The 25,919-nt window shown below is 39.6% G+C and overlaps 2 protein-coding genes across 5 annotated transcripts in view; one reads left to right on the top strand and one right to left on the bottom strand.

Annotated features, from left to right (window-relative positions):
- The window catches only part of SUPT16H (SPT16 homolog, facilitates chromatin remodeling subunit), a 31,965-nt gene extending 17,976 nt beyond the window's left edge, over window positions 1-13,989 (top strand). Inside the window, exons 8-26 of the mRNA XM_006190855.3 lie at window positions 101-191; window positions 1,155-1,228; window positions 1,365-1,477; window positions 2,923-2,988; window positions 3,106-3,201; window positions 3,285-3,400; window positions 3,491-3,644; window positions 4,135-4,262; window positions 4,803-4,938; window positions 5,043-5,169; window positions 5,422-5,540; window positions 6,072-6,197; window positions 6,533-6,645; window positions 6,937-7,012; window positions 7,426-7,595; window positions 10,938-11,067; window positions 11,682-11,811; window positions 11,939-12,016; window positions 12,667-13,989. Coding sequence (XP_006190917.1) covers window positions 101-191; window positions 1,155-1,228; window positions 1,365-1,477; window positions 2,923-2,988; window positions 3,106-3,201; window positions 3,285-3,400; window positions 3,491-3,644; window positions 4,135-4,262; window positions 4,803-4,938; window positions 5,043-5,169; window positions 5,422-5,540; window positions 6,072-6,197; window positions 6,533-6,645; window positions 6,937-7,012; window positions 7,426-7,595; window positions 10,938-11,067; window positions 11,682-11,811; window positions 11,939-12,016; window positions 12,667-12,812 — 2,189 coding nt within the window. The 3' untranslated portion in view covers window positions 12,813-13,989. The remainder of the gene's footprint in view (window positions 1-100; window positions 192-1,154; window positions 1,229-1,364; window positions 1,478-2,922; window positions 2,989-3,105; window positions 3,202-3,284; window positions 3,401-3,490; window positions 3,645-4,134; window positions 4,263-4,802; window positions 4,939-5,042; window positions 5,170-5,421; window positions 5,541-6,071; window positions 6,198-6,532; window positions 6,646-6,936; window positions 7,013-7,425; window positions 7,596-10,937; window positions 11,068-11,681; window positions 11,812-11,938; window positions 12,017-12,666) is intronic.
- Window positions 13,990-14,238: 249 nt separating this feature from the next.
- RPGRIP1 (RPGR interacting protein 1) overlaps window positions 14,239-25,919 on the bottom strand; it is a 72,701-nt gene continuing 61,020 nt past the window's right edge. For all 4 annotated transcript variants that reach the window (XM_032481647.1, XM_032481649.1, XM_032481650.1 and 1 more), the window contains 4 exons: window positions 22,728-22,920; window positions 20,130-20,214; window positions 16,699-16,829; window positions 14,239-14,374 (listed from right to left, as the gene is read on the bottom strand). In XM_032481647.1, the coding sequence (XP_032337538.1) occupies window positions 14,262-14,374; window positions 16,699-16,829; window positions 20,130-20,214; window positions 22,728-22,920 (522 nt within the window). In that variant the 3' untranslated portion in view covers window positions 14,239-14,261. The remainder of the gene's footprint in view (window positions 14,375-16,698; window positions 16,830-20,129; window positions 20,215-22,727; window positions 22,921-25,919) is intronic.

Genomic DNA, 25,919 nt, shown 5'->3' with positions numbered 1-25,919 from the left:
GCTTTAGGGGGACTTAATAGGTGAAAAAAAATTGATTTAAAAAATGTGATTTTTTTTCCCCCCAAAATGCTTTAATGTCTCCTTTCTGTCTTGTCATTAGGTGTGAAGATATGTGATGTATATAATGCTGTCATGGATGTGGTTAAAAAGCAGAAGCCAGAGCTGCTGAACAAAATTACCAAAAACCTAGGGTAAGATGCTCTGATGTACGTTGTCACTCTCAGTCAGTTTTCATGACTGGCAGTGGTCAGGCAAAATATTCTTAAATGATTCAACCAATATTTATGGACTGTTAAACTTAGTTGTGCATCAGACACATAGTGTTATCAGAGAATGTGAGGAATATTTAAGTTCTACTCCCAGTGATTGGGTGGAGATTTATCTAGACCAATGTAGAGATGCTAGTAGGTGTTCCAGGCTTAAGTTCCAAATATGAAGAGACATTAACATTACATACTATATTTCCTCTCTTAGAACACCTTAGCTCACGTTTACAAATTACTCTGAGATGTTCTACTGTTTAATGTTTTTTAAACTTTTATTTAATCCAGTGTTTCTCAAATGTATTTGACCATTGAATACCTGAAAGTACCTAATAACATCTTACAGAACCAAAAACATTTGAGAAACAAGAACTCTAGACAGTCTCCTTACATGGAAGCTAGTTGGGTATATAGTTTATTTCTGAACTTCTATGATGGACAGGAGGAAATATATTGACCTATACCAAGTCTTGGCCTAGCTGACTTAATGAATCCAGTTGTCAACATTCTACTAAAAATTCCTCATTTTATCCGATTATTACACATTCTTTTAGTAATGTGCCCTTTAACAGTCTCTGCCAAGTTGTTTATAGGAAAACTCGCAGCTTGATTTCATGGTAGATTAAAATGTAAATATCAATGAATAAGTTAAAAATAAAAGCTTGATATAGTAAGTGTTACATGTAGTACTTAATTAGGAAGTTATTTTCGATATATTAATGACCTGAAGACTCCTCATATTCACTTCCTTAACTGACTGATCAGCAGGGACAGATCACTCAACATGTTTGCCTGCTTTACCTTGAAAATTGTAATAGGATATATTGTACTTGACTCAGGTTGGAGGATCTTTTGGCCTATTGTTGAAGTTTCTCTTCATTTCATTTTTAGGTTTGGAATGGGAATTGAATTCCGTGAAGGCTCTTTAGTAATTAATAGCAAAAATCAATATAAACTGAAGAAAGGTGAGTTTTACACATAGGCAATAGCAAAATAACTTTTTTTGAATAATCTCCTTTAGCTTCATCTCCTTTTCTGTATAAAATCTACACTTCTCCATCCTTCACAGTCATTGACTGAATTCCTGTTTTGCTGTTTTAGGAATGGTTTTCAGCATCAATCTGGGTTTCTCAGATCTGACTAATAAGGAAGGGAAGAAACCGGAAGAGAAAACCTATGCCCTGTTCATTGGTGACACAGTGCTTGTGGATGAGGTGTGTGTTGCTTCTTCAGCTTTGAGTGTTCATGAACTGACTTTGGAGCACATTTTTTACCCTATGGTTCCCCCCCCCCTTTTTTTTTAAATTGAAGTATAGTTGATTTACAGTATTCTGGTAGTTGAAGCAAAGTGATTCAGTTTTATATATATATCCTTTTTCAGATTATTTTCCATTGCGGACTATTACAAGATATTGAATATAGTTTCCTGTGTTACACAGTAATTCCTTACTGCTTTTCTGTTTTACATGGTTTATTCCTTTTTATCATTTGTTGAATGCTAGATAAGGGGAAAGAGATCCCTGTGACAGCCTGACCTAATATAGCTAGGAATAGAGGTTATAGTCCAAGCACAGGGTGTATATATATATTTCTTTTTTTTTAGAAGCTTTTTTGTTTGTTTTTTGAGGTATAGTCAGTTTACAATGTTGTGTCACTTTCTGGTGTACAGCACAGTGACATACATAGATACACATGTATTCATTTTCATCGTAAGCTGCTACAAGATACTGAATATAGTTCCCTGTGCTACACAATATAAACTTGTTCATCTATTTTATATATACCAGGCAATATCTACAAATCTCGAACTCCCACTTTATCCCTTCCCACCCTCTCCCCGCCGGCAACCACAAGTCTGTACTCTATGTCTGTAAGCACAGGGAATATTTAAACAAAACAAAACACTGTATCACCTTGTGACTTGAGCCTTGATGATGATAACATCAGGAACTGGTTCTAATAATGGAGGTGATTTTTTTTAATAATGGCTTTATTGACCTACAGTTTACATACCATGCAATTAAAGTATACAATTTAGTGGTTTTTAGAATATTCACAATTATGCAGCCATCACCACAATTTAATTTTAGAACATTTCATCACCTCAGAAAAAAACCCTGTGCTCATTAGCAGTCACTCTCCAATCCCCTCCCTCCCTGCCTCCCCAGGCCTAGGCAACGACTTTCTGTCTCTAAGGATTTGCCTTTTCTGGACATTTGTGGTCTTTTCTGACTGATTTCATTCACTTAGCAGGAACTGAGTCTTAATAATAGTAAATGCTTATTATAAGCTGAGGACTTTAATGCATTAATTCATTTAATCCTCACAATAACCCTATGAAGTACATACTCTTATTCTCGTATGCAGGTAAAGAAACCGAGACACAGGGAAGTCTTTAGTAACCTGCCAAATGTCACAGAGCTAGGAAGTGATTGAGCCAGGTTTCAAACCAAGCCTGTATTCTTAATCATTATCCCGGTGTTCCCTCCCAAATTGTAGTTCCCCGTGTGTGGTTGAGAAGATAAAAACTGTTTTTATTTGTTGTCAAAGAGTTTTTAGTATCCAGAAGCTTCAGAGCATTGCCCCGCTATTTACTAGGTTAGAAAGTGAAAGTGCTGAAGTTCTCTTACAGATGTCTGACTTCCTTCTTTTCTTCCAGGATGGCCCGGCTACTGTTCTCACTTCTGTGAAGAAGAAAGTGAAGAATGTGGGGATCTTTCTAAAGGTAGGAAGGCGGTAGATGAGTGGTAGAGGAAGTTTGGTACAATGAAGAGGACAGGCAATATTGGCTAAAAAAAAATTAAGGCCTGAGTTTCTGATTGTGATTTTTTTCCTCCCCTAGAATGAGGATGAGGAGGAAGAGGAAGAGGAGAAAGATGAAGCTGAGGACCTGTTGGGAAGAGGGTCTCGAGCAGCATTACTTACAGAACGAACACGAGTGAGTCTGCTGTCTTAAACTGCATGGATCTCCTATCTGTCGTGGTTCACATTTTCTGAGAACTTGGGTTTTCCCTTCTCTAGAATGAAATGACTGCAGAGGAGAAGCGAAGAGCACATCAAAAAGAACTGGCAGCTCAACTCAATGAGGAAGCGAAGAGGCGGTTGACTGAACAGAAGGGGGAACAGCAGATTCAGAAGTAAGAGTCTGCACTGAGCAGTAACGTTGTCTTAGGGTTACACATGATTTGCAGAAATTTCTCAAAAATATTTTTTTATTCCCACTTCAGAGCTCGCAAATCTAACGTGTCCTATAAAAACCCGTCTTTGATGCCTAAGGAACCACATATTCGAGAGATGAAGATCTATATTGATAAGAAATATGAGACTGTAATAATGCCCGTGTTTGGCATTGCGACGCCTTTTCACATTGCCACAATCAAGGTACTGACGTGGACAGGTTCCGTCTAAACTATTTAGAACCATAGATTATTGTTCCGTCTGCATCGTCTCCCCGACGCTCTGCTCCTTCTGACTCTAGCTTCCCTCGTTACTGGTTTCCCCCCTCCCTGATCTTTTGCTGTCATTTTTCTCTCCTTCCCAGTTTGCACTTTGAAGAAAGTTAAATGATCTAGTCTTAGAAACATAATTTGCCTGTCTCTCTTTAAATTTTAAGCATTTTTTAACATGTAGTCATACACGTGGCACAAGGTACGTTAAGAACTCAGTGATTCTTTTGGAAACACACATTCGGTCATATGAAAAGATAAGCTAAATGCTCAGTTTAGTAGCTTTAGATTAAGATTTACAGGCTAGGCTTACCAGTCAGCTTGTAACTACTAACTTAATTTTAGTATCTCTGTAACTACTTATCTTTATCTAGGGACAAAATCTATTTGTTTCTTTGGCTAATGCTTTTCCTTTGTTTGAACAGAATATAAGTATGTCTGTGGAAGGAGATTATACTTACCTGAGAATCAACTTCTATTGCCCAGGCAGTGCTCTGGGCAGGAATGAGGGCAACATCTTTCCTAACCCAGAAGCCACTTTTGTCAAGGAAATGTGAGTACCCAGGAAAGCAGCCCTCCCCAAATCTGTTGGCTGGAGTGGTCGGTACCTGCATTCTCTGTGCTGTGTCCTCCCCCATCCAGTGAGTGGCAGCGCCTCCCTCTGTGGCACTTGATTAGAGTCACCTTCCTGGCTTTGAACTGTTTTGAGGATGCAACCTAATTTAGAATCCTCATGAAAATGTTTTATCCTTACTATACATATTTTGTGATAAAATCTCAAATGTGTGCCAATTTGGAGTCTGTTCATTCATAATGTGGAATAGGACAATTTGGGGAAGTTTATGCCACATTTGAAAAATAAGTGTGATTCCCCCACCCTGTGGATTAGCCATTTGTAATATTTTCTGTTTAAAAGAGAAGAAAGGGAAGTTTGTTTTGTTTTATTTCGTATTCAGCTTTCCGGGCATTGTTTCCCCAGTCAGTGGTACCTTTTTCTCCTAAAAGATACTAAGCCAGTTATGAAACATAGTAGTAGATGCAGGTTACCTCGCCTGATAGAGCACCTTTCATAAGTGCTTCCCCTTTTCTGCAGTACATACCGTGCTTCAAATATGAAGGCACCTGGAGAACAGACAGTACCGGCCTTGAACCTGCAGAATGCTTTCCGAATTATAAAAGAAGTGCAGAAGCGTTATAAGACTCGGGAAGCAGAAGAGAAAGAGAAGGAGGTGAGCCTGAACACCCGCAGAGCACCCTTGTGCCTAAGGACATGTGGGTTTGGGGGGCATGGAAAGATACGTGAGGATTCACACTGATTTTCCCTCCTCCCTAGGGCATTGTGAAGCAAGACTCACTGGTGATCAACCTAAACCGGAGTAATCCCAAACTGAAAGACCTGTACATTCGCCCCAACATTGCCCAGAAGAGGATGCAGGGCTCCCTGGAGGCCCACGTCAATGGTATGGCTGCCCCCTCGCGTGCCTGGGCTTTGTTTTCAGGGGCTCCTGTGCGGGAGTGACAGATCAGGGAATGTTGTACGACACGGAAGTGCTGGGAGGAATCTGCCTTTACGCTGCTGTGTAGCCAGAAGGAAGCTCTGTACATCATTCATGTTTCCTCTGACCCTGTTCCTGTCAGCCGGGAAAACTGCAGTGCCTTTTGGCCCAACCTGATGTTCCTTGATACCCAGCTGCTTCCTTTTTTCCTACCAGGTTTTCGCTTCACCTCTGTCCGAGGAGACAAGGTGGACATTCTGTACAATAACATCAAGCATGCTTTGTTCCAGCCGTGTGATGGGGAGATGATTATTGTCTTGCACTTTCACCTCAAGGTATGCCTTCCTCATCGCTAGCTCGGAGCTTTGGGGCAAGAGCTTTCTGTCACACTCTTCCCTTGAGAATAGTGATGAAAAATACCACTTATCACATAAGATCTTCGAGAGGACTGAATAAAATAATGCTTATAAAGTCCACAGTGCCTGACATCTAGAAGGTGCTAGGCATGTTGGTTCCTTTGGTGTGATACGTAATGACCTCCGAATCATGTAAGGTTTTCTCCAAATTCCTGTTTCTAAAATAGAGAATTTTTACTTTAAACAGTTTATTACCAACATAATGTCCAAAGTCCATTCTGATGAATAGGAGTGCTTTTAAAAATTCTTACTCTTTCACAGTCGCAAAGGTCATTTATGATGACACCAGGGATGGTTTAACTGTTTGTACATAAATGCTATCCATGGTTACCAGCATAGATGTTTTAATATTTTTACATTTTGTTGTTATCTTGCTTCTTGGTCTGTCATGTAGACTTTGTCAAGGAAGTCTTACGAGTTCATTCTTGCTCTTGTGCTCTGTGCCCTCAGAACGCCATCATGTTTGGGAAGAAGCGGCACACAGATGTGCAGTTCTACACAGAAGTGGGCGAGATCACCACGGACTTGGGCAAACACCAGCACATGCACGACCGAGACGACCTGTATGCTGAGCAGGTGAAATTCGGTATTTCATTTGCAGGGTAGTGAGATAGGATGCAGTCCAAATCTGAGCTCGATAATTGTTATATTTTATAAATCACCCCTGAAACCGTCTGCAGAACTTGCCAAGTATCTGCTCGGGTGCTGTGCCTCCATGGCTTATGGATTAGACTTAGGTTTTGCAGGCTCAGCTCTGCGGTTAATGGTCTGGCGGCCTGTGAGAAGGTATCTGTGTTAGGGTCAGAGCTCTGAGAGTTCAGGGCTACAAAAACACTTCAGACTTTTTGAAGGGTTTACTATTAACAAGAAAAGTGATAGCTATCGTTAATTAGTATTTTTTTCTTTTACAGATGGAAAGAGAAATGAGGCACAAACTGAAAACAGCCTTTAAAAATTTCATTGAGAAAGTAGAGGCTCTGACTAAGGAGGAACTGGAATTTGAAGTGCCTTTTAGGGACTTGGGGTAACGTACCTCATCTTTTGGCCTTTAGAAAAATGTTATTCTTCCTTTAATAGTAATTTAACATATGCTGTCCTTTTTCTTATGATTAATAACTTGAGACATCCAATCCCTCTTCAGAATTTTTAAGGGCTGGGATGGATGGGTAGGACTGAGAGGCTTCCTCTGGAAGTCGGTCTCCAGCGAGCGGCTGGAGTTGTGTTTGGAATGGGAAAGGGCAAGCAGCTTACTGTGGGGACAGCAGCTTCTCTTGCAGCGAGCCCCGTCTTATGCGAGTTTCCTACTCTCTTTCAGGTTTAATGGAGCGCCCTATAGGAGCACCTGCCTCCTTCAGCCCACCAGCAGCGCGCTGGTAAATGCTACAGAATGGGTGCGTATGTCCGACTTCCTTTCAGTAAGAAAATTGTTAGAGAAAAGAAAGCAAGAGGGTAGGTGTTCTGAAAACTAAGTCCTCAGTATTTTTTACAATTTTAATTTTTGATATTTACTTATTGTAGATATAAAACTTATTGAGGAAATAATTCTTAAAATATCTCTTTAAATAGTTTTTAAAAATAGTTTCTTTATGTAATTTCCTTAAGTGTATATTCCCCTTGAGGAAAGATTTTGATCTCACAGATTCTTTTATTAGGGCTTCTTGGTATGTTGTATTGCTTTTAGTGTTTACTCCAAAACGCAAACAAACAAAAATAGTTCAGTGATTTTTAGATCCTGGAACTGTTTGAAAATGCAGTGCTTTGTGGGAACTAGTTTTATGAAAATAATTCTGTTCTTCCCTGACAGCCACCTTTCGTGGTGACGTTGGATGAAGTGGAGCTGATTCACTTTGAGCGAGTCCAGTTTCACCTGAAGAACTTCGACATGGTGATCGTCTACAAGGACTACAGCAAGAAGGTGACGATGATCAACGCCATTCCCGTAGCCTCCCTTGACCCCATCAAGGAATGGCTGAAGTAAGTAAATCTGCCAGCAGCCTCCTATGTACCCCATGAGCGCTGTATTATAGAAGATAAATGCGGCATGTCGTCCATAAAATCTGCTGGTGTACTTAAGCGAGACTGCCTCTGGGTTGAGTTGCAGACCAGGACTTAAAAAGTGGGGATCCATTAGACGTAGAGCACTGTTTCTCGATTACCAAATAAGAGTTTGTGGGTACTTATGCAAGGAAAATCAGTCTAATACATTTTTTTGACTTGATAGATGTATAAGAAGATTTACACGTGTGTATAATAAATAATTTACAAAAAGTGGGTGCTGTTTCTTAGTAGTTCTCTATTTTTACTGAATGATGAGATAGAATATATTTTTACTTTAGCCTTACACATCCATATACTTATACTTCAACTAAAAGAACTTCTCATGGAAGCACCAGAATCCTAATAAAGAGGGAGCTGTCACTACCTAGGTAAAGGGTGAGGCTGGTGTAGCCATGAATCTAGTCGGCTCTGCCCTTCTTCCCCTCTCCAATTATCTGTGAAGGGGAGGTGCTATAAATTTAAGTCTCTCCTTTCTTAAGAAATGGATTGAGAGCTTAGAAGTAGACTGTGAGAAAGATACAAATGTATGGTTTCCATGAGGATTTTCCTAAAAAACATATGCAGGTAAGTGCTATGGTATCACAGATATTTATAAATTTGCATGACTTTTTAAAATCAGCTCTGTTGGAATATAGCTTACATATAATAAAATTCATCAATTTAAGTACATGATTTGATGGGTTCTAACAACTGTGTACACATTTGTATCTACCATCATTATCAAGATATAGAATGTTTCCTTTACTCCTAAAAACTCCTCATACCCCTTTGTAGTCAGTACCCTCCCTTCCGCCCTGTCACTGGTTTCTGTCACTGTGTTTTCTTCTAGAATTTCACATAAATGGAATCATTCAAGTATGTAATCTTTTGTATCTCCATCCTTCACTTGGCATAATATTTTTGAAATTTACCCAAGTTGCTGTACCCATCAGTACTATATTCCATTTTATTATTGAAGAGTATTCCACAGTATGGGTGTTCCATTCTTTGTTTACCCATCTACCAGTGAAGAGACGTTTGGGTTCTTACCATTTGGGGGCTCTTATGAATGAATAGCTGCTGTAAATAAGATGTTCAGGTCTCTGTATGGACGTTATGTTTTCCTTTCTCTTGGATAAACGACCTAAAAGTGGGATCGCTGGGTTGTATGGTGCATGGTTAAGTGTATGTTTTGCTTTGTAAGAAACTACCAAATCATTTTCCAAAGTGGCTGGAAAAGCTGCAGGATATGAGATTTGTAGTTGCTCCAGCGTTCTCACCAACACTTGATGTTGTTAGTCTTTTCAGTATTAGCCGTTGTGATGGGTGGTAGGGCTGTCTCCTTGTGGTTTCAGTTTGCATTTCCATGATGACTGTTGACTTTGAGCATCTTTTTGTATGCTTATGTGTCATCCTATACTTTTGATGAAGTATATTCATGGTTTTTGCCTGTGTTAAAAATAGACTGCTTGTCTTATTGCTGGATGGAAGTCCATCGGACACAGGTTTTGCATATATTTTCTTCCAGTAGTTTCTATGCCTTTTCGTTTCTTTAAGTGTCTTTTAAACACAGAGTATAGATTTTTCATGAAATGTGTTTGATCAACTTTTTCTTTTGTAATTTGTGCTCTGTATGTCTTAACCTAATACATTTTGCCTAACCCAAAGTCATAGAAGTTCTCTATTTTCTTCTAGAGTTCCACAGCTTTAGGTCTTATATTCAGGTCTGATCAATTTTGAGCTAATATTTTACTGTGGTGTAAGGATCAAGGTTCATATTTTGCATGTATGTAGCCAATTATTCTAGTACCATTTGTTGAAAAGATTATCCCTTACCCATTGAATTACCTTGACATCTTTATTTTTTAAAAAAGAAAAAAAGCCATGTAGGAGAGGGGTCTATTTCTGGATTGCACTCTGTTCCATTGTTTTATGTGTGTCCTTACACTGGTAATGCACTGTCATGAATATTATAGCTTTATAGTAAATTTTGAAGTCAGGTAGTGTAAGTCTTCCAATTTTGTTCCTTTTCAAAGTTGGCTATTATATTGGCTGTTCTGCGTGAATTCTAGAATCAACTTGTGTCCCTCAACAAACTAGTTGTAAGTTACAATATTATTTCTGCAGTCTATGTTGATGTCCCCTTTCCTTCCCAATAACTAATCATTTCTTTCTTTTTATTGGCTAGAGATTTATCAAAAGTGGCTTACTTGGAGACCCTATATATTTGGGTCTCACTTTAATCCATTCTGAGAATGTCTGCCTTTTAATTGGGTTGCTGAGAACAGACCATTTACATTTAATATAATTATCAATATGGCTGGGTTTAAGTCTCCCATCTTTGTTTGTTTTCCCATCTGTTCTCTGTTGCTTTTCTCCTCTTTTTATGCTTTCTTTTAGATTAATTTTATGACTCTTCTTGATTATCTTCATAGTTGGCTGATTAGCCACGCCTCTTTATTTTACTTTCATAATGATTATTCTGAGATTTATATACACATCTTTAACTTAGCACTTTGAGTCTGTATTCAAATAAAGTTCCACCTCTATTGGAAATTCTTATGCTTCTGTTTATCTTCTGTCCTTTCTGCTGTTATCATATATTTTACTTCTAATATGCTATGAATTCCTCAGTTAAGTGTCATTATTTCAGCTTCAAAACAGTTATCCTTTAATTTACAAAATGGGACGGTGGTCTTCTATATTTATTCACATATTTACCATTCCCAGAGCTGTTCATTCCATTGTATAGTTCCACAAGGGTTTTGGTCCTATGCTGCTTTTTATCCAATATTTGAAAACTTGTTTCATATTTTATTCAGTTTTTTAGTTGTTTAAGGGGGAAAAGTAAATCTAGCCTTGGTCTCTCCGTCACGGCTAGCAGCAGAAGCTGCACTGTGTCTGATAGTGCATCTAGTGGATTCATGCCGCGCGCTCAGACAGGTTTTATGCTGAAGGTTTCTTGTGATCCTTTGTTGTTTTTTGGGTTTTTCTTTTCTCTTCCCACCCACTTTGATTGATTCTGTTCTCCTCAGTAGAAGTGGACAAATGTCATTTGAGCATTTCTTAACATAGTGCATTTGAAGTACTAAAGAAAAAACATGGTTACTTTGTCATGAGGGCCAGGTCGAGTACATCCTGGTGGCTTAGGGCAAAGAGTACCTGCTCCTACCTATGAAAAGATTATCTGCTCTTCAGAGATGCGAACGACCTAGGTGACACAGGATATTCTCAAAATAGGGAGGATTGATTTTGACTCTGTAATGTTATTTTTTTCAGTTCCTGTGACCTGAAGTACACAGAAGGAGTACAGTCCCTCAACTGGACTAAAATCATGAAGACCATTGTCGACGACCCTGAGGGCTTCTTCGAACAAGGTGGCTGGTCTTTCCTGGAGCCTGAGGGTGAGGTGCGTGAGTGTGGGGTTTCTTTTCTGGTACACAGTGCTGCCCGTCATCATTTGAAGGGCGGTCAGGAGAATGCCAGACAAGTAGTACCTAAGGGACCAGACCACATGGGAGAAGCTCTGGACACAGCTTGGTATTGTTGTTTCGCAAGTTAGTTTGACAGGTAAATGATAAATTAATTGGGCATCGGGTAGCCACTGACAAGAGTTCTTTGGAATTCCTTCAGAACTTCCTTCAATTAGTTTCTTAGTACTGGGAAAAAATTCTTCAGGTCATCTTGCAAAGCAGTTTTCTGGAAAATGGTCTTCCCACCTCTGCATAAGGCATTGTTACCAAGCGTATTTCTGTGGTTAGTTTTCCTGGGTAAAAAAACAATGAAGTGAATCTTTAAGAAATATGAATTAGATATTTAGGGTATTTAATTGATTATTGTCCCTTACTAGTAATTTTAAGTTAAGTCTTTTTATTTCTTGATCATTCAGGTTTTTGGTCGTTTTATTTTTTCATATAAAACAGAAATAATGCTGGTTTGCTAAGTGGGTTGAATTAATTCATTAAGTTAATGTAGTGAATGCCAAAAACCTCCCGTCTATAGTATTATGCTCTGACTCACCAGGGGAGTGATGCTGAGGAAGGGGATTCGGAGTCTGAAATCGAAGATGAGACTTTTAATCCTTCAGAAGATGACTATGAAGAGGAGGAGGAGGACAGTGATGAAGACTATTCATCAGAAGCTGAAGAATCAGGTTAGTCTTTATAGGGAAAAGTTTTCACTACTTCTTAACCTCCTGTCATTTTTGGAGGCTTGTAGAAAGGAAGAATTTTATTCCATTTCCATGCCTGTCTAATAACTAATGCTTAATTTTACTCCAGATTATTCCAAGGAATCATTGGGCAGTGAAGAGGAGAGTGGAAAGGATTGGGATGAACTGGAGGAAGAAGCCCGAAAAGGTAAATTTTTGTTGTTTTATCTTTTTTGAAGCACAAATTTCATTATTTCAAGAAACTATTTGCCTAGTAAGAGTAACATAAGAACAAGTGTAAAACTGGTGTGGAACCACAGCCACAACTTCATTGACCAAAGGAGAAATGAGGTCTGGAATGTTCCATATTCCCCACGTGGCGTGACTCTGCCAGCTTGGATGCTTTTTTCATCTGCTCAAGCCCTTGGTGGGCCCTTAGCCATGATAATCTTGTGAGACTCCAAAACTAGGCTATTAAGTTACCAAATCTAAGTCCTGTAATAGCCTAACTTTCTGGGCCTCTTCCGAGTTAGGAATGTTTTTGTAGTACTAGTTTTAGTTACTCTGAAACCAAATGCCAAGTGTAAGTTAAAAGATAAAAAGGAAATACCACTGTGCTGTATCCCAAGCATCGAGATGGGTACTTTGCATAGATTACCTTATTTAACCCTAAAACAGTTTTCCACAAAGCTCAGAAAGGTTAACTGCTTGCCCAAGATCACACAACTGGTAAGCAACCAAGTAAAGATTAAAACTTAAGTCTGACCTCAAGGTACAGTGTCTGTGTTGTTTCATGCTGCCCAATAGTATTAGGGACCTAAAGCTAACCTCCAGCTGACAGCGCCACTCTCTGTTTAGCCGACCGTGAAAGTCGTTACGAGGAAGAAGAGGAACAGAGTCGAAGTATGAGCCGGAAGAGGAAGGCGTCTGTGCACAGTTCAGGCCGAGGCTCTAACCGAGGTTCCAGACACAGCTCTGCACCTCCCAAGAAAAAGAGGAAGTAACTTCTGAACTTTGGCTCTCAGCTCCATTCTTCCTCCAGCCAATCCCTGAAAATTTTACATGACATAGAAACTGTATTTTTCCTTTTTTTCCTTTTGAAGTTTGGCCATATGTGTTTATGGGTTTAGGGGGCCATTTATGTGGACCAATCTACTCGGGGAATTCCAGGCCCACCAGGACACGTGCCAATGGCCCCATCCAGATGGCAAGGGAGGAGGTGTTCTTGAAGAAGGGCAGAGGCTTCCGCTGTTAATACCGTTTCATTCCTCTCTCTTCCTGTCACCTTCTGCCAGGACATCGTTGGCTTCCAACTTCTTGTCTTTCGATGTCTCAAAGCTCTATTTCCAAGACATTGGTACATGGTGACCCTTAAGTACCTGTACCATGGTTCTTGACCAGCAGATTTGATCCTCCATCCTTCCCTCCTGCCATGACCTTCCTCACATCTCTCTAAGTTCCCTTTTTGCAGTGCTCAAGAAAAGGTTCTTGGAATTTGCTAATGGTGTGATAAACCATGCAACTCGAGCTAGTGAGGCTGATCGGGCTGGGACCTCTGTCTGAGTTTTCCTGCTCTCTTGCCTCGTGCAGTTCCTGAGGTGCACCTGCTGCCTTGGAAGGCATAAGCAGCAGTGATGCTCCCTGGTTCGGTTTCATCTTCCTTACAAATTTCACACATGGTACAATGGTAGAAGCAAAATTACCACTGTTTCTTTTCTGATATGTCTGAGGAAGAATGGTGGTGCCTCATTACTGCTTCTAGTGAAATCTAGGAGGCTCAAAGGAGTCAACATTTAGATCTGGAAGGGGCAAGTCATGCCTTGGGCCTAGAATATCCCGGTGAGAAGAGAAGAGGAAGGGAGGCCACAGCTACAACACAGCCTCTCGTCACTGCTGCTCCTTATTTTTACTTGTCTTGCATTGTCCTGTATTTATCACATTTCTGTTGAACAGCTTTTTAAGTATTTGGGGAGTTTATCTTGCCATCCTCTCCCTCCTGGTTCTCTGTACCCACCTGTCCCCCTGCAGTTCCTTCTGTGTTCTGTGACTTTAAGAGAAGAGGGGGGAGGGGTTTCAGATTTTGTTTGTTTGTTTGTTTTTTTCTCCTTAGCAGTAGGACTTGATATTTTCAATTTTGGAAGAACTAAAAGATAAATAAACTGTGGGGTTTTTTTGTTGTTGTTTTGTTTTTGTAAATTACCTTTTGTGACAGTTCCTTTGCAGTCTAAAAGCAAGCCTGCTTCTCGCCTGGTAGAGTGCTAAAGTGTCAGAGAATAATCCTCTTATCCAGCTAGGATCACAAAAAAAGAAACTTTCATTATTCTAAGCTTTCATCGTTAAGTCGAGCGCTACTAGACATCACAGTAAACCAAGTTAAGGGTATAGCAAGTTACTTTATAAGAGACTTTTTACTATGGTTCCCTCAGTCTAGAAATGGAATAGCGCTTGTTCCATCACGAAAACAAATCTCCAGTCATCTCCTTGTAAATGGCCTGGAGGGCGGCGGCCGCTTGAAGGGACACCTTCAGCCTTCCTATTGGGGTGCTCTGGTCTTCGGGGCTAACAACTGTTGGGAAAAGGAAGAGAAACGTGTCAGACAGCAGCGTCTTGCAGTTAAAAAAACACTTAACTACCTGGTGTTTTCCATGTCAGGTACTGGGGATGCTAAATAAACCAAGTTACTACCTCATTGTTTAGTGGGACTCAATTTGGTGGAAGCCAAAGGACAACGTGGTCATGGTAGTGCAGTATGGTGGGTGCTGTGGTGAAAACTCGGGGTGCTTTGGGAACACGTGCGAGTGGCACCTACAGTCTCTCAGTCTTCAAAAGTTAAAGGTATTCTCAGCAGGAAAGCGCATGCCAAAATGAGGGCAAGTCAGGAAAGCTGCAGGAAATGGTGGAAGTGAAGCTGTGCTGGTAAGCAGGGGCGAGATCATATCAGGCCATTTGCCTTCTAAGGAATTTGGTTTTAACTGAAGGGATTAAAATGGCAGTTTTTATTTGGATTCTAGAAAACCATTCTTTGGAGAGTACGTTTGAAGGCACAAGTAGATCAGGAAGGTAGGTTAAGAGGCCGTCACAGTAATTCAGGAGAGAGAGGAAGGGTTCTCAAGTAGGACAATGGAGGTGGGGACAGATTCTGAACATTTAAGAGGTAAAACCAATGGAATTTTGTGATGAAATCTTGGCAGTGAAGAAATCAGAGTCAAGGAGGACCATTCTGGATGGTGGGTAAGAGGAAACACAAGGTACGAAGTTGTAAGAACAAAGTTTAAGTGCTTCGATGGAAATTTGATCTTAATTGAAGAGTACAGGAGGCCCAAAATAAGTGCTGTGGACTGAATGGCCATGCAGCAATATTTCAAGGAGCTGAGTCCTGAAATGATGAGAGAAGGGAGCTGCAGGGTGAGAATGCAGAGGGTTTTTTTGTTTGTTTTTGTTTTAATTCAGACCAACATGTTTAAAGCCTGAGTGGAAGGAGGCCATAAGGAAATTACTACAAGTTTTTCTCTCGATGATTTAAAAAAAAACTCAAAAAGATGCATTCATTGGCTTCAGGGATTGTGAGGTCATCAGAAAAGGCTTAAGGTGGGTGTCCTCACGTGCAAGGGGCACGGGGGTCAGGAAGAGCGTGGCGTGTTTAGGGAGCAGGGACGGACAGAAATTGGGAGAGTTGGGAAACAGCCAACAGAGATGGCACTTGCCACGTGCCCCGAGCACTGTCCTTAAGCATTTTACTTAATCGTCCCTTAATCCTTATGACAACCCTGTGAGGTAGGATCTGCTGATATTCTCATTTTATAGTTGAGGACATAGGTACAGAGAGGTTAAATAACTTGCCCAACATCACAGTTGGTAAGGTACTAGAAGGATATAGTCTTTTCTACCAGCTGAAGTTGAACTTTGTAACCCTTGGTCTAAGAAGTACTCATCAAACATTTTTTATTACGATCAGTGAAAACAATTTTATATCATGACTCAATAAACATGTACACATGATTCACAAAACACTTACCTTATATGCAGTGTACTCTGCAATTTCCTACAGTTTTGGTTTGTTTGTTTTTTTCAAATTCTGGTTGTGATTTACTCCTCTAATGTCACCATCCACCAGTGGGTTGTGACTGGAAATGTGGAAACCATCGGTCTAGTGGGCAATGTTAAACGCCTGCGGCAGCCTAGCAGGCCAGCTAGATGAGCAAAGTCCCAGGTGTGTGAGGCGAGGGAGTACAAGGACTGCACGCAAATACTCAAATGCAAATATTTAAAAAATATCCTGGTCTTACAACAAACAATCTTCAAGACAGATGTAAAGAAGAACGCGGTGGTCTCAACTGTACAGAAACACTAGTAGATGGAAATGAGGAGGAAGAAACCATGGACAGGACACCAGTTTAGGAAACCATAAGGGTAGTGGGGATGGAGTCCAAGACGCTTCTGCAATAGGAGGGGCGAGCTTTAGTAACAACACTGTGAGACATGAGGGAGGGGGAGAGTTGGTGTCTACTTAAGAGACTAGGTGCATGAAGACGCATTAAAAGAGAAAGAGTATTAGCTGCCTTTCCAAACCTTACATGCTTAGGAGAGGCCAGAAATTCTGATGTTTCAATTTGATTAAAATTTTAGAAGTGTGTCTTCAAAATTTCCCTATCTTAAACACCAGAGATTCATAATAGATTCTAGTTGTCATAAGGTATATGGGCTAAAATATACAACTGACTACATTCACGGTAGATCTAGAAATAACTAGCTGTAGGGATTTCCACCCACTGGGAACCCCGTCAGCTTCACAGCCGTAATTACGTAGTAAAGGTGTAACAGGGAAAGTACTACTGGGGTGACTCCCTTAGGAATAAGTGAGAGTGAGAAGCACAAAACTGTGCTACCCACCGTGGAGCTCTCGCTCTAGAATGTCCCTTCCAGAGTCCATGACCGGCCTCAGTTCCAGGAACGCGTATCCTACTTCTTGACACTCTTTCTCTTCCTCAGCCATAGGATCGCTTACCACCGTAAACCTCAAACTGAAGGGGAGAAAAATCCATTTAACTCAGTATTGCTGGTAGCTTTGGGCTATCAACAACAACAACAAAAGGATAAAAGTAATCATAAATTACACATTGTCTTCCCCGAATCTCTTTTCCCCTTTCCTCCATTTTATAAGACGGCAACAGCAAAGTGAGGAATCGGTATAATTTAAGGTAACAATAAGCCTTGAGGGAAATAAGACTTGAGATGGTGTAGTTGATTACACTGTCTCAAAACTGTTGAGATAAAATTCCTTTTAAAATGGTTTACAATTTTGATGAAAGATTTGATAGGGGCAGTGGAGGTGTTGCACAAAAACCAAGATTATAGGAGAAGTTAGAAGAGATTTTACATTTCTAAATAATAGTTTCTTTCTTTAAAAGCTTGTAGCAGGCCTGAGCAGAGTAAAGGAAACAGAAGGAATACAGAATTGCAAAGTGAATATAGAAACTGTATTAAGAGTTGTATGTCTTGGTAGATGATACTATAAACAACACAGCACAGTTACTCCCAGTGAGCAGTTGACAGCAACTTCAGGACCCCACTCGCGATGCTCAAGTCCCTTATATAAAATGGTGTAGTACCTGCATATACGGTATACTTTAAATCATCTCTAGATTACTTATAACACCTAATACAATGTAAATGCTATGTAAATAGTTAGAAATATAATGTAAATATTACAAAAATAGTTGTCAGTGCATGGCAAATTTAAGTTTTGCTTTTTGGAACTTTCTGGAACTTTCTTTTTGGAACCTTCTGGATTTTTTTTTCCAGAAAGTTTTGATCCACTGTTAGTTGAATCCATGGATGTGGAACTTGCAGATACAGAAGATCGACTATATTATTACCTTAACTTACTCTAGCAAAGAATGATAAAAACAGAAACTGGTACCTATTAAATTTTTTTAGGTAAAATTTACATAGCATAACTTCATTATTCTCTCCATTATAAAATATACAATTCAGTGGGGTTTTTTAGTATAATCACAATGTTGTGCAACCATCAACCACTATCTAATTCCAGATCATGTTCATCACCAGAAAAAGAAATCCTAAACCCATTAAGCAGCCACTCCCCATTCTTCTCTCCCTCAGCTCCTGGTGACCACTGGTCAACTTTCTGTCTCTATGGATTTGCCTCTTCTGAACATTTCATATTCCTATTAATTTTTTAAAAGCAAATATCAGTGGCTAGTAGAGAGCGCTGAGGGAGCAAGAATAGGATTAAAAGGTCAAGTGTTTAAAATCACAGCTAAACACGATGAGACTGACAAGAAGAAATCCTGAAAGTGACACATTCATAGCCATTAAGTAACATTCATCCACGATGATGCTTCTGCATCGTTACTGAGAATGTCAGCAACGCAAAGGGAACACGCTGACTCGTCCACCCCAGTTTCCCCAGGAAAGGAATGGTAACCAGCATCACTGCACGCTGGGCACAGCACCCAGTGCTCCAGGCACAACACTATGTTACTTCAGTTTTATCTTCACAGGCGTCTTCAAGTTAAGTGAGATCTCAAAGATCACAGAGCTAGTAAGTGGAAGAGTCCGGACGCAAAACCAGCTGTGTGTGATTGCAAAGGCAATGTTCTGTCCATTCTATCATACTGGTAAAAAGAAAATCAAAGGTAAAATCAACTGAAATCTGAAATTGAGTAGATTACAAGAAGAAACAAAAAAGATTATCACTGTAAAAGAATAAAGGAAGAGAGAGTTCTGGCAGTGTTGAGAGAAAAAAAGGGGAAAATGCTAAATTTAACATTAATGCAGAAGGGAAACAACAAAATCACTTTCCATTTCCAAAAGTTATCACTAAGCTTATATCTGTTTAGGTCCACAGTGATACTGGAGTCAGACTCACTGTTTATTTCAGCTGGCTCCTTTTCCTTTGACTAGAGACAAAGTAAATGCAAATTAAGCAAATTTGTGGGACTTTTAGAAAAGTAATGGATTAGAACACAAGCCCCGTCATGTTTGTTACCCCCCCACACACAAAGGAGGTAGGGTTACCAGATTTTGCCAAAAACCAACCAACCAACCAGATGCCCACTTAAACTTGATCTTCAAATTTCAGCTAAACAATGAGTAATTTTTTTCTAGTCTGAAGTATATCCCATGCATTTCATCTGGAGCCTCTAAAAGGAGGGCTCCTCAGGTCACAGGAGTAATAAGAACAAATGGCTTTCCTAAAACTTAGATTAGACTGTGGATTTACTTCAGTTATAGCAAAGGTGAAGTATTCCTGTAGAGAAAGAATTTTCAAATCAAAATATTAGATAATATAAATATAAAGGCATAATACTTGGTAAGGGAGCAATGGTACTATGTTTGTGAGAAATGAATCCAACTGTCTTAGGCTGTCAAGGCGTTTTGTCCGTTCCATATGGGGCACTGGCAGTATTCAAGTCAACTGCTGCCTCAAAAAGCACTTATCAGGGGCTGGCATGGGTGAGAAATGAACCAGACCAGTAAGATGATGTAATTTATCAGGCAGTCAGTCACAAATATAAATCAGACTCAAGTATACAGGGAACTCTATTCAGTATCTTGTAGTAACCTATAATGAAAAAGAATATGAACACAAATGTGTATATGTAAGACTAGAACACTGCTGTACACCAGAAAGTGACACATTGTAACTGACTGAACTTCAATTAAAAAAATATTTTTTAAAAGAATTAGGTCGATGTTTTTAGTTCTAATTAGTTAATGTTGGCCTGTTGTATAATTTTCTGGTGTTTTCCAAAATGGTCTATGCTCCGCAAAACATAACTTCTCCTTGTTCATATTCTTCTAGTACAGTTACAGTTATGAGTATAGTAAATAGCTATAAGGTTTGAATAAGACTTTATTTGTATATAATTTCTTTTTGCAAAATTGCAGGCCATTCAGGCCATTCTAATTTTTTGAAGTTTTCTCTTCTCATTACTCTGTGACTAAAATAGATGAAATAATTGTGAATTTTGACATATCATTTGATTCGTCGCACTGATAAGCATGACGATTGTATTAGAAAAGAAACCAAAGCATATAGTAGCATGTTTTGTTACTACATGCATGTAAATATTTCATGTACTTTCCAGGAGGCAAAAAAACTACTTTCATAGCAAAAAAAAAAAAAAAAAAAAAAAAAAAAAAAAACTAGACTCAAGTAGATGGGAAATTCACTAAAAGTGTATTCATGTAAAAGAAGTTGTTAAAATATTCCGTATCAGCCCCAAAGCAAACTGAAACTGCTGCAGTCCCGTGTGCGCGCCTCCTGGCTTTTGCAGTGGAAGGCAGGTGCTTACTGTCCTCGCTCAGGGTCCTGTCCAGTCAGCACGGCAAACAGAAACTGCCTGCGGCCTTTCTGCTCCAGCGGGTCCAGGTCTATCACTGCGTTACGGGTGAGAGGGAAGAAAAGCAAAGCATCATAAACTGTTGCTATTTGGGCACTAAGACTTTCATAAATGGCTGTGTGAAACAGTGATGGGAAGCAGAGGCTGGCAAACGGGGCCCATGAGCTGGCTGCCTGTTTCCATTACCTTTTATTGAACAGAGTCTCGCCTGTCAGTTTACACGTTCCCTATGGCGGCTTTCCGACTGCAGCGAGAGAGCTGAATAATTGTCGTAGAAGAGTTGAATAGTTCTAACTGTTCGGCCCCAAAGCCTAAAATATTTACTATGTGGCCTTTCAAGAAAATGCCTCAACCCCTGAGACAAGGGAAGCCTTACCATCTGCACTGAAAGCTGCTCTGCCAAATGCCGAGGCGGAACTCCTGCCACTCCCCAGCTGGAAGAATTCTAGGAGACTTACGTTTTTTCAGGGCCACCTAGAGCTCTGGGTTTTGAGGTAGGTTCAACTCAAGGTGCCTGTCTCAACATCCATTCCGCTCCTCTTCCTCATTTTTTTATGGGAATGTTGCAGCCTTAAGTAAGTTAGCCTATGTCTTTCAGCCTCTGTTTTACCCAGGTGAGGCCACGTGATTGAGTTCTGGCCACTACGTTGTGTGAAATCTGCTATTAAGGACTGGGCAGCAGGAAGGGAGAGGGGATAACTGTGAAAGGATGGAAGACTGGAAGACAGACACCAGGTGGATAGGATGGCAAGACAGGAGTTTGGAGCCCTGATGGTACCACGCATGGAGCCTCAGCCCTGGACTGCCCATCTCTGAACTCATTTGATACAGGGGAGAAATAAGCTTCCACCTTGTAGGAGATAAGGACAGGGTATACTTTTTAAAAGGCGGGGGGAGGGTGGATAGAAAACAAGAAAACAGCTTTTAGAAATTTCAAATAAATATCCAACCAATGACTGGAAGATAAAATTAAGGAAATCTCCCCTAAAACAGAAAGAAAAAACAAAAGTAGAATATAGGAGAAAAATGATAAACTTAGAGGATCAATTTGGAAGATCCAAAATTCTACTAAGAAAATGAGAAAATGGAGGAGACAAAATTATCAAAGAAATGCAATAAAATTTTCCAAAATGAAAAGCCATGATCTTCCAGACTGAAAGAGCCCACTGAATGGCCAGAGCAATTAACGAAAATATATGCACATTATTGTTAAATTTAAGGACACTAAAAATAAAGAGAAAATGTTAAAGTCTTCTGGGGAGGTACGGGTTGGTTCTCATACAAGGGTTAGACTCCAGGCCTGGAGCTAGAAGACCATGGACCAACTGCTTTGAAATTCTGAATGAAAATGTTTTCAACATAGATTTCTATACTTGGTCTAATTATCAATCAAATATATGGGTAGAATAAAGAGATTTCATGCATGACTGTCTCAAAATATTTACTTCCAATATATTCTTCCTTATAAAGCTACTGGAATAAAATAGATAAACAACAAGATCCCACTGTATAGCACAGGGAACTATATTTAATATCGTGTAATAAACTATAATGGAAAAGGATGTAAAAAAGAAAAAATATACACACACATATATATATCTGAATCACTTTGCTGTACACCAAAAACTAACACAACTTTGTAAATCAACTATACTTCAATTCAAATAAATAAATAAAAATTTAAAAGCTACTGGAAAATATGATCAATTAAAATAAAATAAATCAGACAGAGAGTGACACAGGACCCAGGAGACAGGAGATCCATTATAAAAGAGAATTAAATCAAATTCTCCAAACAGCAGTAGTGGGGTAATAGCTGAACAGTGGGCTAGAGAGCAACAGGGAGATGAAGAGAGGTTTTCGGGAAAAAAATAGACAAGTTATTTGACAGGTTTGATTATTTGAAAATTTGGAAAAGCTGTTGGAAGATGTGCAAAGAATGATAGAAGGTATAATGAAAATAAAGCAAATGCAAAATTGAGACAGACAAAATAATAAACAAGAAAGAAATTATAATCATGGTGCACCACTTGGCTCTCATGCATTAATAGTTACATGTCCATACTCATAGGAACAATTAAGATTAATTAAGAATTAAATAAAATTAAAAATTATGACCCAGCTATATGGGAGGAAGGGGACAAGGGTATGGTGTGAGAGAAATTTTATGTGCCAAGGTAGGAAGTCAGCCGATAATGCTCAAACTTAGTGAGTCAGGAAACCACAACAGAAACATATCTCTGAAATTATGGGGTTAAGTAACAGAAGAAAAAGCAGAAAAAATGAAAAATGGTGTAGTGGGCTGAGGGGGGCAGGGAGGGGTGAAGGGGAGTGATCTGCAGAGAATGCATGGAGCAAAGGCCTACCTAATTTTAATCCATAATCTTTTCAGGCCTTTTTGATATTTTTAAACCATATGCACATACTACTTGGATAAATAAAAGAAAATGAAAAGGCAGGGACCCAACAGAAGTCCAAAGTAGCTCAGGCCCCTCAGACTGAATGGCTGTCAGAGTCCCCCCAGCCCCAGCAGTCCCAGGGCGGCCTCACCCTTGCTGAAGTGGAAGTGGATCTCTTCTCCTGCCCTCGGCTTCCGCAGCGACACCGGAGTCTCTGTCTCCGACAAGGGCAGGTCGTAGAACCTGTACTCCACATACACTTGTTTTATGCTCTCATCACACATCACTTTAGCCTCAGGGTAGAAGGCCAGGGAGACAATTTCAATGCACATCTTCTCTGAATCCTGACAAGGAAAACAATTATTTCCTATAGGTTAGTGATGCTCTAAGTGTTTATACTCCATGTAATGAACACACTGCTCTCTAGGAGTCCGTCACAGGCACACTCCATCTCACATGTCACTCCCTGAGAATCAGTTTATAGATACATAAAACCGGCCCCCAGAGACAACTTGACCGCACTGCACTGCTAGTCTGTGGGACACGTGTAGAGAGAATCTGGCTGCTGGGGCTCCCAGTCCAGTGAATCGTTTCCCCAGACCAGCCTTTCCCAGCCATCTCTACATACGGAAAGAATCGAGAAACTTTCTGAACAGATAGTTTCCTTAAACTTTCTCCATGGAAACCAATCCGGCCTTTTCCCACAGTTAGGTCCTAAGAGACCTACCAGTTGAGTAGCTGTTTTAGCCACTATAGCCAAGAGCTGCTCAGTGCTTCCAGTGACCTCTGAGCCTGCTGAGTGCCTGCCATGGAGCTGGCCACCGCCTTGCCACGCCAGCACTTTCAGGCCCGCTTCAGAGTCACTGCTGCCACCACCACCCTTGCTTTTGATTGTCCCTGTGTCCACGTTCGCATTAGGGATACCAGGAGGAGGGCTGACTTCATGCTGGTCTCAAGAAGTTAACTGAGACCAACACTGTCTCCCTGCTCCTCCCACACACACAGTGTGGCAGCAAGTCAGGGTCCTGATACAAATAAGGAGTCAATCCAGGACAGCTCTCTGCCAGCCACAGGTCTCCCTTTAGTCTGTGGTGCCCCCTGGCTGCTTCTGTCCTCCAGGTTGCCGGGCCAGCGCCCTCTCTTCTCCAAATCTACCCCACTCCAACACATCTTTTCTTCTCTTTGGAAGCAAGTGCAGCTCCTGTGCCTTCTCCTAGGAAACTCAGTGAACAGTGTATCTTGAATCTGCATCAAAACAATCTGGGTGCCTCTTGAAAATAAAGACACTTGATGTTTCCCTCTCAACCCCCATACAACTCTCCTACAATACTTATTATGAAAGCCATTAACTCTGAACAGTGTTTTCCAAAGTCCAGGACTAGACAACTTCACAGGTAAATTCTACCAAATATTTGGTTAACACATACACTCCTCAAACTGTTTCAAAAAATTGCAGAGAAAGAAAACCTTCTGGATTCATTCTATGAGGCCAGTATCACCTGGATACCAAAATCAGGTAAAAGAAAAGAAAGAAAGAAAAGAAAGAAAGGAAAGAAAGGAAAGAAAGAAAGGAAGAAAGGAAGAAAGGAAGAAAGGAAGAAAGAAAGAAAGAAAGAAAGAAAGAAAGAAAGAAAGAAAGGAAGGAAGGAAGGAAGGAAGGAAGGAAGGAAGGAAGGAAGAAAAGAAAAGAAAAGAAAAGAAAAGAAAAGAAAGAAAATTACAGGCAAATATTGCTGATGAACATAGATGCAAAAATCCTAAACAAAACATTAGCAAACTAAATCTAGCAACACATTGAAAGGATCACACACCATCACCAAGTGGAATTTATCCCAGGGATGCAAAAAGTTTTTAATTCCTACAATTCAATCAATGTGATACACCAGATTAATAAACTGATGAATAAAAACCATATGATCTATCAGGATTAAAATGTCAAAATTTAAAGAGAGGATTCTATAGGCAGTAAGAAAAAAACAAAGGATCACTTAAAAGGGAACCCCCATAAAGCTATTAGTTGATTTCTCTGAAGAAACTTTGCAGGCCAGAAGGGAGCAGCATGATATATTCAAAGTCTTTAAAGGGAAAAAACTGCAACCTAGAATATTCTATCTAGCATACTTATCATTTAGAATAGGAGAGATAAAGAAATTCTCAGACAAACAAAAACTAAAAGTTTTCAGCAATACTAAACCTACTGTAAAAGAAATAAAAAGATTGTAGATCACTTAGATAAGCCAGTACATATTAAAAAACAATCTTTTGGTAAAATTTTATACAGTTAACAACAAAAGAATAAGCATGAAGATGTAAAATAGGACATCAAAATCACAAATAACAGAATAGACCCGCTTAACTTAACTGATATCTACAGCATACTACATGCTCCCTCCCTCCTCCAATCAAAAAAACCCAGAATACACATCCTTTTCAAGCACACACAGAACATTCTCTAGGATAGACGACATGCTAGGTCACAAAACACACCTCAACAAATTTAAGAGGATAGAAATTATTTAAGCACCTTTTCTCTGATCACAACAGTATGAAACTAGAAACCAACCACAAAAGAAAAATGGGAAAAGAGAAAACACATGAAGATTTAACAATAAGCTACTAAAAGAACCCAATGGGTCCGTGATGAGATCAAAGAAGAAATAAGAAAATACCTCAAGACAAATGAAAGCACAACCTTGCAAAATCTATGGAATGCAGCAAAAACAGTTCTAATAGGGAAGTTCATAGTGTCAGTGCCTTCATCAAGAAACAAGAAAAATCTCAAATAAACAACCTAATGTACCACCAAAGAAAAGGAGAAAAAGAATAACTACAAAACCCAAGGTTAGCAGCAAAAAGGAAATAATAAAGATCAGAAAGGAAATAAATAACATAGAAATAAAAAGCAACAGAAAAGAGCTGATTTTTTGAAAAGACACAATAAAAATCAACAAACTTCTAGTGAGGCTCACCAAGAAGAAAGGAGAGAGAAGTCAAATAAACAAAGAAATGAAAGAAGAAAAGTAACAACCAATACCACAGAAATACAAAAGATCATAAGAAAATACTATGAACAGTTATTTGCTGACAAATTGGACAACCTAGAAGAAATGGACAAGTTTCTAGAAACATACAGCCTGCCAAAACTGAGTCAAAGAGAAGCAGAAACTTTGAAGAGACTGATCACTAGAATTTAAATTGAATCTGTTGAAAAAAAAAAAATTCCTGCAAACAAAAGTCCAGGACCGGATGGTTTCACTGAGGAATTCTACCAAACATACAAAGAATAATTTACACCTATTCTTCTCAAACTATTCCAAAAAATTGAAGAGGAAAGAACACTTCC

Source organism: Camelus ferus, chromosome 6 (assembly GCF_009834535.1).
Source record: "Camelus ferus isolate YT-003-E chromosome 6, BCGSAC_Cfer_1.0, whole genome shotgun sequence".
NCBI lineage: Eukaryota > Metazoa > Chordata > Mammalia > Artiodactyla > Camelidae > Camelus > Camelus ferus.
This window is presented reverse-complemented; position numbering and strand designations above follow the sequence as displayed.